We start from the raw sequence: 15,711 nt of genomic DNA, 5'->3' as shown, positions 1-15,711 counted from the left end.
CTTGGTTTCATAACATGGTTAAACAAAACAGAAATTCTACTGGCCATGGTACCAGGGATGGATGTGGCTTGATCAAGAATAAATCAGAAGATTTGTGCAGCTTTGTACTTCAACTATTTCACAGACTTTTTAAAACACATTGAAGTAATTTTAATTGTAATCTCAGATGGGAGAGATATGCACACACATAAATTTAATCTAAGGGAATTTAAATCATCTCAGCTGCAGATTCCTTCTGAAGCATAGTTTCCTTTAATGAGGAAACTTCTGAAAAGAATATCCCTGGGTGTGCAGTCATTAGCCAAGAGAAACACATGGTGTAAGAAGTGAGAGCTGACAGACCAGAAGCCCACTCTCAGGATTTCTTATCAGCACTGCAAGTGCACAGCCTGAAGCAGAACATATCCCAGTTTCAGCTGACAGACAGGGATTAAGTTATTCCAACCCCATGAGCCATGCTGCAATATCAGTTCTTGTGTTTAGAGACCATGGAGGAAACAGACATCAACATAGGGGGACTCTGCAAGACTCACCTGGTTTGTAAATTTACTATAGTTGTTCTCCCAAAACTATAGGGATCTTTATCTAAGAAGAACAAGAACAAGTAGGAAAATTAATTGGTACAACACTTACTGTCAGAAAGTCATCTTTTATTCTATTTTTTAAAGAAGTTGATATATTTCTTTTTAATGCTGAGCAAGTTCATTGATAAAATAATTTAGAATCATAATCAATGCTGGTTTACTCTGTCCTGTGTTTTAAAGTTGGAAAAGACACCCCTAGATTATACCACATTCAAGTTCAAGAAAAACAGTAGAGTGTTTTGAAAATCTATACATTAGATCTTTGAAGCAGTTCTCTTTCTCCCTCCAATCTCCCTTCATGTCCATTAACAATACTGCTTAGAGATTGAACATATTTCCTTCACATTTTTCTTTCATCTTAACTGATTTCTTATCTCAGGCTTTTAAGGTGCATTAATTCAGTGCTGACAACCTTGGCAAGGTCAAAAATGAGTTTACATGACATTATTTCAATAGACTGCCAAGCATTAAAAAATTATAATGCAAGTGAGGGAAAACTGAGCAAATGATCACAAAGGAAAAGGAATTTAGTGTATCTAGAAAGCCAATCCTTCCAGCCCAGACTGTTAAACCACATTGCAAGTTAAGTCATCATAACTGAAAATGCACAAATCAGCTTACAGTGAAAGAGGAGGAAGAAGGGGAGAGATACTAAAGTTTGGTTCCTGCTGTATTTCCTAGACTCACAAAGGTTAATGCAGAAAAACAGAAGCTATATTGCCCTGCTTTAATAAAAACTCATTTTAATATAACAAGAGAATTGCCAAGAAAGAGCTCATAAAGGCGAGGTCAGAGATGGAAGTGCCGAAGGCAAACAATACAAAAAGGAAAAGCTAACATGTGTCCTATTACAGACAAGAGCTGTGTCACAAGGCTCTTAAAAACCATGAACAACACTTGAAACATGATCTTGAGGAGACTGATACAAGGCCAGGTATGAAATGGGATTCTAAGGGCTCATAGTCAAAAATAGAAGAATGTATGAACAGGGTTTAACAGAGATCTCACTGAAAGAACTCAGGTTTTCCACCAGCAAACTGAATGGCAGACTAGAGGACATTGGAGGTGCCTCACTGGAAGACAAAATGAGGACTAGACTGCAAGAAATATGAAATGAAATTTATCTAGTCAGCATTGACAAAGTCTCTGCAAGATTTGTCCAATTTTGAGACAAAAAGCAAGGCGTAAAGAAACAATGGCAGACAGTGTAGCTAGATTAAAACAAAAATTCAAGGCACGGCTGACAATTTTATGATCAGCCAAATGGAAAACATTTCTCATTAGAGACCAAATTAACTGGTTTGTTTAAGAGAAAGAGGAAAAAGCAGATTAAAAAATGTTTATCACTCTCAAGCAGCTACAAGGATTTTGTAAAGAGGAAAAGAATAATCTATTATCTCCAGTGACAGATGAAAAAAATTATTTTAAATTAATTGAAACAAAAGAGGTTCAGACTGGATACTAGAAAAAGATTTCTCAGCTGTGAAGATGTTTTCCATTGACTATCACCACCAATAAAAACCATAATGATCAACCCCAGTTAAGAGAGCATGGGTAAAGTTAATCCTGGCTTGAGCCTTTTTAAGTCTTGTCATCCAAGTCTTACCTGCAATCTTGTTTCTGACAACTGTTGAAAGAGCCCCCTACAACCACACAAATTCCACATCAGACTGAGGGGGTGTGCTGGGCTTGTGTGGCCAGGTTTAGGGAACAGGGGGGTTACAGGGGTGGATTCTCTGAGAAGCTGCCAGAAGCTTCCCCAATGTCCAAAAGAGCCAATTCCAGCCAGCTCCAGGACAGACCCACTGCTGGCTGAGGCCAAGCCAACTAGGAATGATAGTAACACCTCCATGATAACAAGAAAAATGTTCCTGTACAGATCTAACTGCAGGCAGAGAAGAGCAGAGTGAGAATGTGTGAGAGGAACAACTCTGCAGACACCAAAGTCAGTGCAGAAGGAAGGACAGGAGGTGCTTCAGGCACCAGAGCTGAGGTTTCCCTGGTGAAGAACCATGGAGATGCAGAGATCCACCTGCAGCCCATGGAGAAGACCCACACTGCAGAGACCTCTGTACCCATGGAGAGAGGAATCCATGTGGAGCAGCTTTCCTGGTGGGACTTGTGACCCTGTGGGGGACTCACACTGTGCATGAAGGACTGCACCCTGTAGAAGAGTGACTTATGGTGCAGCAGTTTGTGAAGATGGCATCCAGCCAGAGTCAACCCACTAGAGTGGTTAAAACACCACCTTATAAACTTAACCAAAAAAAAAAAAAAATCCTAAAGAGCTTTTGCTATTATATAAAATAAAGAACTGTTCTAAGAACACAAAAGAATAAATCCTTACCAAGCAGATCACCTGAGAGGTTGACAGGCAGTATCACACACACAGACAAAATGCTGATGGCAATCAGCAGGCAGATGATGTGGCGCTGGAAGGCGAGGTAATGGATGGCATCTTCCCCACACCTCTCATGAATCTCATCATCACTGCAGCAGCCAGAAAAACACATGGTCAGATTAAGTAATCTTCTTGGGAGTGGTTTATGAACACACATTAAATCCTGAGTCTACTCAGTGACATCCCCATTCCCATCAATCCCTACTGGCTTTCAAAATGGCTTCAAAATTTCCACGTGTTCTTTCATGTGGAAATTCAGGTTCCAAAAGTGTGTTTTCCTTGTGCAATGCCACTACACAAAACTTAACACTAGGGAATTTAAAATTGAAACAGTAATCTGAAAAGCAAATATGAATCCAAATTCTTTTGGACTAGAAGAAGACAAAGTCTTTTGCTGTGACTTCCTGCTTCATGCCAGTCACAAGCCTAGCTCTCCAAATTTAAGATCAGTGACAGAATCCAGTCATCTCCATAAAGGCCCCATGGGAGGCAAATTACAGCAGAACCACTTCACTCTTATGACACCCAGCTAACAGGAGATAGAAAAGGCTTTGGAATGAACTCTCACCATCTCTCCACTGCCAGCAGATTAGATCCTCAGAATAGGAGAACTTAGAAAAGGAAGGAACTGAACTAGCAAAAATGGTGGCTTAACCCCCACTCCTTTCATATTTCAATATATCCAAACTAGAAATTGATTTTTAAAGTCATGATCTACTAAGCCCCAAGAGACATAAAGAACACACATCACATGTCTAACATTCAGTTTCTGGGAAACACTGGGATGGACTTTCCTAGCTAGCCAGTTCCAGCCCCAACCAAACCACCAGTTCTCCACAGAAACCCCTGCAGGGAAATCCCACTGCCTGCCTGGGGCCCTGCTGGCTTCAAACATGGGAATACCCACGAGATACTCTTTGAAGAGTAAAATCCTAGAGTGTAATTATTAGCTCTGAATCCATATAAATGCTGTACATTCACTCAGATTCACACACTGTCCCAAGATTGGGAAGTCCCTGGGCTTCTAGCAGGACAACTGTATCCTGACAAAGCATTCCCATAATTTGACCTTGCTTTCACTTCCTTTTTTCAACCAACCAGAGGCACCTGTATCAGTGCTTGTATTAAAACTCTATCTACTCAAATGGGAAAATAACCCCTAACATTTTGGAATGGAAACCACCTTTCTAAATTAAAAAAGATCAAAGCAAACCACAGCTCACTATTTCTGTTTCATATACTTACTGCATCCGAAAAGCAGCTGTAATCCAAGAACAAAACCCCTATAAATAAAATAAAATTTGAAAAAATAAGTTTTTAGGAGCTGACATACAAAAAATAGAGTCTAATCCATCCAATTAAGATAAGTCTTTCTATTAAGACAATATCTTAGCTAAAAAGCTGGTAGCTTGTTCCTCTGAAATACAAGGGACTAGTACAAGTTAATCAGTGAAATGCTTGTTAAAAACACTGCTGTGATTACATTAAAAGAAAGGCTTCTCATATAGGTTTACAAATCCCCCAATGAAACTGGATAGCAGAATTCACATCTCACTGAGCATCCCACAATGATTCAAGAAAACCCCTTCTCTCTCAAAAGAGCTCCTCTTTCAAGTGAACATTGTTCAACTAAATAGACACATGTTACTCCACAGCTAAAGTTGCTTTATGGCTTTAAAAAGATGGAGTAAAGTACACAAATAGCAGAGCAATCCTGATCAACCACTAGTATGCTTTTGATGCTCACACAAATAATTAATTGCAAGGCTAGATATTAAGTTGATGCATGTACATATAAAATGTTGAAAACTTAAGATGCCACCACTGCACAACTGTTGCATGGCTCATTCTGAAGTTGCAATACAAAATTATAGGGGTGTACCAATTCAACAACTTCAGAAAAACCATGGAGGGAGCCAGTTATTGGCCAAAATATTACCCTCCACTTCAAACCATTTTGATTATTGAGAGTGCATAACATTATTGTTACCTCACACTTGCATCCAGTTTTCTCAACACTGTGAGGAAAACAATGTACTGTGAAGAGCAACTAGGTATTATTTGCAATGTGAACTCAATGTAACTTTTTGAACTGTCATCCCAGTACAAAATATCTGCTAGTCTTTTTTTCACTCTCCCCTCCCCCTTTGAAACACTTACATATAGACCCTCTCTAAATTAAAAAAAAAAAAAAACACAAAAAACCAAAAAAAACCAAAACAAAACAAAAAAAACAAACAAACAAAAAAAACCCCAAAAAACAAAAAACAAAAAAAGCCCAACAAAATAACAAATCAGGCTTAGAAACAATGACACAAGATACTGGTTTTATGATATGGTAATAGTTGGTCAGGAAACAGAGATTATGCATGGTTCTGTAAAAACACAGTTAAAAATGCATTATTAATTATTGCATAGAGATGAACTTCCAGTTTAATGATGGTTCATTGAACTGGATGGAATGGCAAATTCCAGCAGATTCCATTCAGAAAGCATTATCAGAACTTTAGAATATTTACCTTATCATATTCAAGATCTTCAGGTGCTGATGATGATGTTGACAGCCGGTTGTATCTTGATTCACTAAAACACAAGAAATGATGTATTTAAGTAGCTTAAACAACAAATGATGGAGTTTTACAGAATTATTTCAACTTTAACAATTCTGAATGTAGTACAAACACACTCTTTCACTTGTGAAAGCTGTGGTTTTCACCCTGTAGCACATGGCTGATTATAGAACTTGTGTGTGTCTCCTGCTGAACAGAGAGGACACTCCAGCTCCTGACATGAGAGCACAACTGAGCTTGAAAGAAAATAACATTTTATGAGGATATTAAAGCCACAGTGATGTCACAAAATGCAACACAGGTTTGGGAACCTAGCCAGGATCAGATTTGCAAACTGGCTTCATGTGTGGATATTCCTCACTAGAAGACATTACTACTTCTCCCTCCATTTTTCTTCCTTTATGGTACAGCCATTACTCACAATTTCTCTTCACAACTAAATCCCTGCAAAGCCACCTCCTCACACAAACAGTCCTGTAGTAAGGCTAGAAACATTTAGAAACTCTGTAGCCCTCAAAAGTAGCAGAGTGCCTGTTTTCAGTTTGTTGCTAAAAAGAAATGTTGCAATGGTAATTACAGGAGGACACCCGTCAGATTCCTGGGTGTCTGTAATTTTGGCCGGCAGACTCAGCTCACAGTCCAGCAGGACAAAAACAGAGGCTCCTGGGTGTCTGACTGCTCCAGCCTGTTGGTCCCAAGCCTCCACAGCACCTTCATGACAGCTGCCTCAGCCAGCTGGATTAAAGCCTGCTCAGTTATTGCTCATTCTATTTTACATCATCTGTCTTTCACAACTGTCCATAGATTACACCTAAAACCAGGGCTTGAGCTCTTTCCAGTAGCTCAGTTGTGAATTTACCACAATTTGATTGCACCAGGAAGAGGCTTGCTGTTAATGTTTCCTCACTTCACACGACAGTTTGAATTTTAAACATCCAAACATATCATCCTACATTAAAAAAAAAAATCAAATGCTCATTTGAAATATTACTACAAATCAGTGAAGAATTTCAGAAACCTGCAAAAGTCAGTTTTTCTTTTTGAACCCTTGGGAGATTTTGTGGCACAGGCTGTGCAAGGACCTCTGGGAATACACTGGGCTTGAGCCAAGATAAACAGAATGGTTCAATATCCCTCTGTACAGAAGCACACTGCAAACATCAATGTGCAGCATGTCAGCAGACAAGCAGCCTCTTTCCTTCTCTCCACTTCCTTAACTCAGCTGTAGGATGAAATCCATGGCAATGGAAACACAGAATTATGGCTGAAACCACGGACAGTAACTCTGAGGGGGATGAATTCACACAAAGCAGTGTGAGGGCATTTTTAACAAACATGTGCAGGTGATTGTAAGCATATTTAATTGATATAAATGAACCTAATATAAGCCACACTTACTGTACTTTCCTCCCCAAATGATTCAACAAGTCAGTCTGATTACATATCTTATTTACCTTTCAACTTCTGACACCAGAGCAACACGACCATAGTCCCAAAATCTCTTTCTTATTATGGAAAACAGTAATATTAAAATCTAAAAAATAAAAACGGAGATATTAAAATATTTCTTTTTCCCATTTCAAAATAATCATTCTTAGGTGTGTAAGAACTGACCAAAAATGCAGTCCTAGCTCGTAAATCAATTATAATTTATCAATCAACTATCATTTATATATCAATCAATTATCAACCAACTCAGTGGTGGCCATGCTACAGAGCAACCTATCTCTGATCTCTGCAATGTATTTTTATCTGTCCCCTATATTTTCCCTTTTTGAAAGGGGCAGAGAAAACAAGAAAAAAAGCTCCATCACTGAGTATTTCATAGCTTCATTTTTTTTTTTAAATAAGTTCCTCTACAAAAAGCAATGAAGTGACAGGGCCTGTTTTCTATGCATATGTAGCACACACCCTCACTTTCTGGTTCCTCCTGCATCCCATGGAATTCCTTATTCTGAACAACCTGTTTGGCTGGAAAGTGGTGAGAGTGATATAATTTACTGGGATCAAATACTGGCCAGATTATCTCTGTGTCAAGATTACACAGCTCCATTTCCACATTTCACAATTAATATAACCTTCTTATGAAAGCCTTCCTCCTAACAGGGAGGATTAATTTAGGTTTTCCTCCTTCACCTGGTCATTAAACTTGGTGCAAGCAGAAAAGTTCTCCAGATTCTTCACAACTCTGGTTGAAATTGGCTGTAGTATTCTACTGTTATTAGGCAGATAAAAATGGGAAGAGAATGAAATATATAAACCTCACTTCCTTTGGAAACCAACCTAGAAATAACACATCAGAAACCCATCAACTGACAGTTACTAAAAGGCTATGCAGTAAAAATGTCATGAAAATAAGAATACAGGAGCTGATAGATAATTTTCAGTACTTGATACTTGAAGAAAAGAGGAGTCTTCTGCACTGCACCCAACTCTCTACCTAACCCTGCTTGAGTGCAGAGTTCAACAGCAAGGAACTCAAAAGCAGACTCAGTGTCTTAAACCTGAGCCACAGCTTTAAAAAAAAAAAAAAAAAGGCAAACGTTTCAAGTGAATCTTATTAAATGCTGTGCCACTGGTGACACAGAACTGTAAATACTGTACATCCTCAGAAAATGGATTTATGGCAGCATACACCAAATCAACAGCAAAAATGTCACTAAATAACTTTGAGGAATATCCTCTACATTCCTATAAAAGAACCAGCTCAGAGCACAGCTACTTTACAGTTTCTTTACAGCAGATTTCTAGAACTCAAAAACTGCTATCCTTTTTGTCTATTTTATTACCACAGACCCTCTTCTCACGTTAATTTGCAGGTCTGCAGCCCTTTTCCTGGTGGCTGAAGACCACCTAGACCAAGCTTACAAAAATAACCACAAGTTTTAGTGCAGTTTCAGGCCTGTCCTGGAGCCCTCAGACATCAACTAATCATATTCCACTTCTTCTCAGGACTGAACTGGTCAGTACATTATTTTATCTACAGCTTCAGAAAATCTAATTTTAAAAAGCTGGTTTTTCAAAAGGCGATCCAGTGTGGAAAAACTTCACAACTGAGTTAGTAATGGTGTTCCCTTCCTGAAAATGTACTCAGTACTTAAACCCAAATGTTCTGGCAGTTAAGATAAAGCATGAAAAATTGAGCTGCAAGCACAAAATTCACTCCCCCCACAAACAGATGCTGTAAAACTGCACTCTCCCTACATCTACACATCCAACATTCAGTGGCATCACCATCCCATCTGTATGCAAGCATTTATCAACACTTGAAAAGCACTTTGATGTTCCCAGGATGGCCTCAACTCATTTCTTATTCTGAACATTCTCAGAAACCAAATTCCAACCCAATAAATAAGGGAATTCAGAGAACGATCTCACTTTTGAGAAGGTCAGAAGCACTTTCAGTAAAAGAAATAGAAAACTGGGCTTACAAAAAAGAAGGTTACATCAAGCAGCAGGACAGTTGGGATTCCACCAAAGGTTACTCCCTGGAGCACTGTGCTGCCCTGGGCAGTGCTGTAGCAGTAAGTCTCATTTGTTCTGTTGAAAGGATCACTCCTGTTCCCAAAGATGCCTAGATGAGAATGTCCAAAACCCAGAAAATAGAAAGGGTTCATTTTTTCTATCCCTTTAAAAGACAAAAAAAAAAAAAAAAAAAAAAAAAAAAAAAAAAAAGAAAAAAGAAAAAGTGAAACAAACTTGTGAAAAGCCTGGTTGGTATTTGTGAGATATACTAATTTTATAAGCATAAAAAGTGGAGGAAGATGCAACCAGAAAACTGTTTTGGGAAAGAAGGTGCCTTTGGCAATCTCTTCCTTTCACATGTGAAATGTTTTGCAATAACTGGCAGGTTCAGCTACCAGCAGTGCCTAGACAAGAATTCCAGACATCTAGGGAACCACATTCTCTACAGAGATCTGAGGAAATCTGCAGAAGATCCCTCTCAAAAAAAACCTTCCCTGTCATTTAATCCATAACATCGAACTGCATATTCCATCCAGCCTGGAGTGTGATTCTAGGAATCACACAGGGTATTACATATTCCAATAACAGCAGTTTGAAAGTTTTGCTCCTAGCTGATGAGCAAGTGTGAATGCAGCAGCTTGTGAACTTTGTATTTAAATGTCAAAGCCTTGAGATCATTAACAAATTCTAACCACTAATTCCACAGAAAAGAGCCACTACACAAATACACGTTTCTTTCTGTTCTTGGAATATTGGGCGATTTTCCTTTTTCAAAATAATTCAACTGAAAGGCCAGCACAGCTGGCCAGTTATTGCATGTCACAAACAAGGAGGAACAAAGAGTATTTCTCAGAGAACAGACATCTGCCTCATTTTAGTCAACTGACCTGATCAGATACCGTAGTACCATACAAGAATGCACGAGATTTGGCTATTGATACAAAGTTCTTTTTATCAGTGCAGGCAATTGCTCGTTTATTTTGGGGGTTTCCACTGGAAACATTTCCTTTCTTGGATCTTATTTACTTGCTGATTCCCAAGTATTGCTTCATGCAGAACACACTTCTGACTGATAAATTCACAGAAAAACCACTCCCCGAAAAAACTCAATCCTTCAAAAGCAAATATTCTAGGTCCTCATCACACAGGTCCAGGGACTTTACTTTCGGGATGTTTCGCCTCTAACAGAAATGGACGTGTCTCTGACGAGATGCTGAAAACGAAACAAACGACAAAAAATACAAATAACTAAATATTCTCGTTTTAAACAGCGGGAAAACAGCATGGAGAGCGCTCCTCCCAAAGCAGCATTTGCTAAGTGTTGGGCAGTGCCACGCGGTGAGGAAGAAACTTTGTCTCAGCTGATGTGTTTCATCACAGGGAAGGGAAAAAAAAATAAAAAAGAGAGAAAGAAAAAAACCCCAACAACGCCCATAAAAGTTGTGCCATGACTCTATCCTTGCTTTTGACGGACTGAAATTTAGCCCTGCCGGAAAAGAAAGCGTTTTTGAGGAGCCTTGGGGAATCTTCAGCACAAGCCTGCACGCTAAACTCCAAGCAACACGCTGGAGTTTATCAGACACCGCTTCCAACTCTGGAAAGCTGCTCTTTTTAAACAAGCCGGCCGCCAGGCAGATAAAGGGCTCGGGAAGAGCTCCCACGGGTGGGGCTGCGCCGCAGGAGCACCGGGCGGGCTCCGGGAACAGAACCGGCTCCGTGTGGGGCTGGAGGCCCCCGGCGCTCCCGGCTCCGGCGGGGACGCGGAGCCGCGGCGCTTCCTCAGGAGCGCATTGGGAAGCGCCGGGCTCGCCCCTGGAGGAGGGAGCGAGTCCCTCTGCTCCAGAATAGGGTGCTCTAAGCCAGAGTAGGGTACTCTGAGCCAGAGGGGGCTCAGCGCCCTGCCGAGAGGGTTCGCCGCTCCCGGCGCTGCCCGCCCCCAACCCCGCTGAGGAAGGGGGGGGTCCCGCTAAGGAGGGGCCGTGCTCACGTCGCCCACTCCCCTCCCCGCACAGCGCCGCTCCCGCCCTCCCTTACCTGCGCCGGGGCGGCCTCTCCTGCCCCCGCCCTTCCCTTCTCTGCCTTTCCCTTCCCTGCCGTCCCGCCCCGTCACCTCACGGGCGGTCCCGAGATCCTCGGCCCGGCCCCGGAGTTACGAGCGCCGGCAACAAGTCCCGGCGTCTGCGCATGCGCGCGCGGCCCCCTGTCGGTGCTCCCCCCTCAGGCCTCTCCGGCCGGGACAGTGCCACCCTCCGTGGGACGGTGCCACCCTCCCTGGGACAGTGCCACCCCCGCCGGGACAGTGCCACCCTCCCTGGGACAGTGCCACCCTCCCTGGGACGGTTCCACCCTCCCTGGGACAGTGCCACCCCCGCCGGGACAGTGCCACCCTCCCTGGGACAGTGCCACCCTTGCCGGGACAGGGCCACCCCCGCCGGGACAGTGCCGCCCCCTCGCCTCCCTGAGGAGCGGACCCTCAGCTAGCCGAGGGAACGCTGCCGCTATTATTGTCCAGCCTGAAGAGAAGGCTCCGGAGAGGCCTTCTAGCGCCCACCGGTGTCTAAAAGCAGAAGCGAACAGAGCGTTTTATAGCACGGGGAAAAAAATAAAAACCAAGAAATGTGAGATAGGATTTCCAGAGAGACTTCATCATTTCAGGTCTGGTGAAGCGGGCAAGCACGCAGGTGGAAGTGGAGCAGGTCATACACTGAGATCATAGAATCATGGAATGGAGTGGTTTGGGAGGGATCTGAAATATCATCAATATCGTCAATTTCCAACAATTATGATCCATTTCCAACCCCCCACACTGGGCAGGGACACCTTACACCAGACCAGGCTGCTCAGAGCTTCATCCAACCTGGTCTTGAGCACTTCCAGGGATGGGGCATCCACAGCTTCTCTGGGCAACCTATTCACCCTCAGAGTGAAGAATTTTTTTCCTGTTACCTAATCTAAACCTACCCTCTTTCATTTGAACCCATTCCCCCCTGTCCTATCACAACATGCCCTTGTAGAAGTCCCTCTATGCCCATGTAGAAATTCCCTCTCCAGCTTTCCAGAGGCCCCTGCAGGTACTTGAAGGTGCTCTAAACTCTCCCAGGAGCTTTTCTGCAGGCTGGACAATCCCAGCCCTCTCAGCCTGTCCTTGTAGGAGAGGTGCTCCAGCCCTTTGAGCATCTTCATGGTCTCCTCTGGACTCACTCTCACATCTTTTTTGTGCTGGCGGCCCCAGAGACAGACTCAGCATTCAGGCTGGGGTCTCACAAGGGTAGAGTAGGAGGGAGACTCACCCTCACTGGCCTGCTGGCCAAACCTCTTTAGACAGGTAGCTCTGAAATAAATTAACAAATTAATGGTAGTAGCATGAACATTCCATGAAGTATGCATAGCCCCTTGTCTCCACACACAACTCATATGCTGTGAATTGGAAAAAACCCCAAGACCTTGGGAGTTTAGGTTAATGAGCCTGTGACAGAGTTGGGATAAGACCAAATCCCAGATATCCCCAAGGACATCCTGTCCTTTAAGGGGTTCATTGCTTGCAGACAACAGGTCAGAAACACTGTACAGCATCTCCCTGCCTTCCACCTCTTCTCTACACTTCATTGTAGTGTTCCCTCCACAGCCATTTGATACCCAGCATTGCCAACCATCCTCATCCTCCTGTGCCTTCATCCTTTGCTCCTGACTGGCAGGACTGCCCTCAGTGAGCAGCAGGCATGTGAGGAAGAGGAAGATTATGGTAATGATGAAAATGTGACTGTTCAGAGGGAACCAGGGACCACTTGCCTTCAAAGGTTTGCAGTCTCATGGATGAAGCAGCAGTGACGTCTTAGAACAGCAACCCACTCTAAAACCAACCAAAAATAATTAATTGCAAAGTTTAGTCTGATGTTACATTGATCAAAACCTTGGTGATCTGCTGACTTTTATGTTTAAAAGGGATTAATGTCCCAGCTGCCAAGAAGCCACTATCTGCTCCATCTGACAGTCCTGATCCTGCCTCTCCATCTTTAACTCCTTGCGTTCCCATGTGCTCAGACTCCATGGATGACAGGGCCCTGCATGCATGGCTGCTCTCCTGCTCCCTGCCACTTTATTCACCCCACAATTGTTTTACTCTGCCAAATCCTTGTTTCCCTTTCCAGGAGTGCCTGCTCAGTGGAGATCAGCATCTGGCTGTACGTGTGCTATCTGCCTTCTCCCACTTCATCCCACAAAAATGACAAAGTCCTGGTTATCTGCAGTCACTGAGAGACATTTCAGGACAGAATTTCATCACTTACCTAGCAGATGCATTGTAGATAATCTGTGATTTTAAATTGGCTGTAATAATTGTGCTAGTTGGAAAATGACATTAAATTTCTCAGCTCAGAGTGGTTCAGATTCACTGCTGGAATAAAGAAATCCCACTGGTGTTGAAGGATGTTAGTTTTACCTTTACACTCTCTCTCCTCTCTAGGACTGCGTTGGTGGGAAAGTTGTTTGGCATGAGTGTTGTAGAGCTATTGTTCCATCCTGTCTTTTCTGGAACAACTCTTCCTGTGGAGAACTTATTTCAAAACAGGATTTCACAGTGGAATAATTGTAATTACTTTCTTTTAAATTAAGCAGATCGACCACGTAGGTGAAGCCTCAGTGTGTGCTTGCAGCTCTTCCACTTCTAGGACCAAAATCTGCTCGGGTGGTTTTCTCACTGATTTCCTAAGCTGTTCATACTCTTGATTCTTGCCAGGTTTTTCTAAATTAGGAAGACCTTGCTCTGGTTAGATTATCTTACTCTGTAGTGTAAAATAGGTAATTTTCAGTGATCTCAACATTGTAGTCTTGACATTCTTCAGTGTGATGACTTTTGCCTAGCTGCAAAATAATTTTTCCCTCTCTCTCTCTCACACAAGAATAACATCAAGCTTTTGTCATTTGTTTTTGTTCTTCCTCTGTCTAGACAGGCTCTTTAGCTAAGTGGTGTGATTTTGTTTATCTCTAATTTCAACAGCAGAGTCACATTTCCCTCCTCCCCACCTCTTGTAAATAGGGTTTTGTTTACCACTGTCTGTTCTTTTGGTGACAAAAGCCACATACTGTCATTAGTTCACAAACGTTTAATTATGTTGCTAGAGCAGATGGAAAACCACCCTCAGGACCTAGGGAGCAGGTCAAGAGACTCTGAAATCCTTCCACCTTTCTTTTATTTTGCATCCTCCATATCCACTTCAGCAGCTCTTTAGCACCAGGTTGAACAAGTGTGCAGGGTATTTACACTTCCACGTGTGACTCTTCCCTTGCTTTATTAAATGACCTTATGGCTGGAGAGCTCCCTTGTCACTTTAGTTTGATTTATCACAGCAGGATGTCCCTTGATGGGTGAATTCCCAAGAGGACTTCAATGGTCTCTGGAGGTGAGTAGCAGGTGGCCTGAGCTTTGCCATGCATGGCAACTCTCAACATGGTTTCTTCTCTCTGAAGAAGCTCATCAGCCCAGCTTGCTGCTCCCTACTTATCTGCCTATTCAAATATACCTTAATGGATTTAATTCAGGCTTCCAGCCTGGCAGCCCTTTGCTAGCTTTTAATCTTTGCCTTCATCTGGAAACCTGTTTATGAGCCTCAATGCACCACAGGACACGGTGTGGGCATTGTGGGGTTTTCCTTTGAAAGGTCTGAGCATTAAAGTGTTTATAATATAGACAAACAAGTAGAAAAATCTAGGCAGATACACGGATTTAAATGTCATCATACAGATCAGCAATCAGCAAGCCTTGATTTTAATTGACAATTTATCCTTCTTTTCTCTTTATTCTTTTTAATTGTTTTTGGCATGCTGCTTCTCATTCATAGGTAATAGGTTGACTTTCAAGGTAGAAAATGTCTTGCATTAAAGCTGGAATGTATTTTTATTAATCCATACAACAGATTATTATACAACATATTTAACCAAATATATCTAGCAATATATGATAGAAATTTTCTTTTCTTTTATATTTTATGTCAGATAGGAAATGGTGAATGTAGCATTGGTATTGATGCCTGAGCATGATTCATTTTCCATGTCATCTTCATCAAGTTATACTTGGATAAAAACTGGAATTTTCTTAAAACACACAGGAAACTGCAATCTAAAATAGCAATGCTGAAAAGTACAGGAGGAAAAAGTAGGCTTATTGCCACACACTTTGCATAAGCTTGATTTATGAAGTGGTGAATCCATGAGCTTCCTCATCACACCTCTGGGCAGGGTGAGGTTTTTAAACCTTGGTTTCTTTGGAGTAGTTGCAGGTGTGGAGAATCCCTTGCTGATATTGTTAGGTTTATTGTTAGCCTGTCACAATGCAACCACTGTCAGTGTGACACACCTTGGTACAAAACTAGGGCAGGGTGGCCTGCAGCGTGGGTGACTTCATTGTTTCCTGAATGTACACATTATCTTAATGCTTATCCATGCTTTAACTCCATGTGGATGGAACCTGAAGGGATTTAATGCATAGGTGGCACAGCACTAACTGTAATTAGGGCAGCTCCCTGAGAGAGAGGGGGAGATGGAGAAACCATCTGGCACAATCTGGTCTGTCCCACTGAAGAGGAGATCACCTGGCCATGTGAGCCATTGGATTTATCAGGCACCAGGTGTGCTTGTTACCAGTATGAAATATCAAACCACTCTGAGCTTGTCAAGTTTTCCCATCCCCAGGTAC

At 42.2% G+C, this 15,711-nt stretch overlaps 1 protein-coding gene across 1 annotated transcript in view; it reads right to left on the bottom strand.

Annotated features, from left to right (window-relative positions):
• TMEM63A (transmembrane protein 63A) overlaps nucleotides 1-10,220 on the bottom strand; it is a 29,682-nt gene extending 19,462 nt beyond the window's left edge. The window contains exons 1-7 of the mRNA XM_058801106.1: nucleotides 9,908-10,220; nucleotides 8,987-9,183; nucleotides 7,010-7,089; nucleotides 5,505-5,568; nucleotides 4,231-4,268; nucleotides 2,932-3,074; nucleotides 534-585 (exon numbers count right to left, since the gene is read on the bottom strand). Of these exons, the coding sequence (XP_058657089.1) occupies nucleotides 534-585; nucleotides 2,932-3,074; nucleotides 4,231-4,268; nucleotides 5,505-5,568; nucleotides 7,010-7,089; nucleotides 8,987-9,172 (563 nt within the window). The 5' untranslated portion in view covers nucleotides 9,173-9,183; nucleotides 9,908-10,220. The remainder of the gene's footprint in view (nucleotides 1-533; nucleotides 586-2,931; nucleotides 3,075-4,230; nucleotides 4,269-5,504; nucleotides 5,569-7,009; nucleotides 7,090-8,986; nucleotides 9,184-9,907) is intronic.
• Between the last annotated feature and the right edge of the window lie 5,491 nt (nucleotides 10,221-15,711).

The sequence above is a fragment of the Ammospiza caudacuta genome, chromosome 3 (assembly GCF_027887145.1).
Source record: "Ammospiza caudacuta isolate bAmmCau1 chromosome 3, bAmmCau1.pri, whole genome shotgun sequence".
NCBI lineage: Eukaryota > Metazoa > Chordata > Aves > Passeriformes > Passerellidae > Ammospiza > Ammospiza caudacuta.
This window is presented reverse-complemented; position numbering and strand designations above follow the sequence as displayed.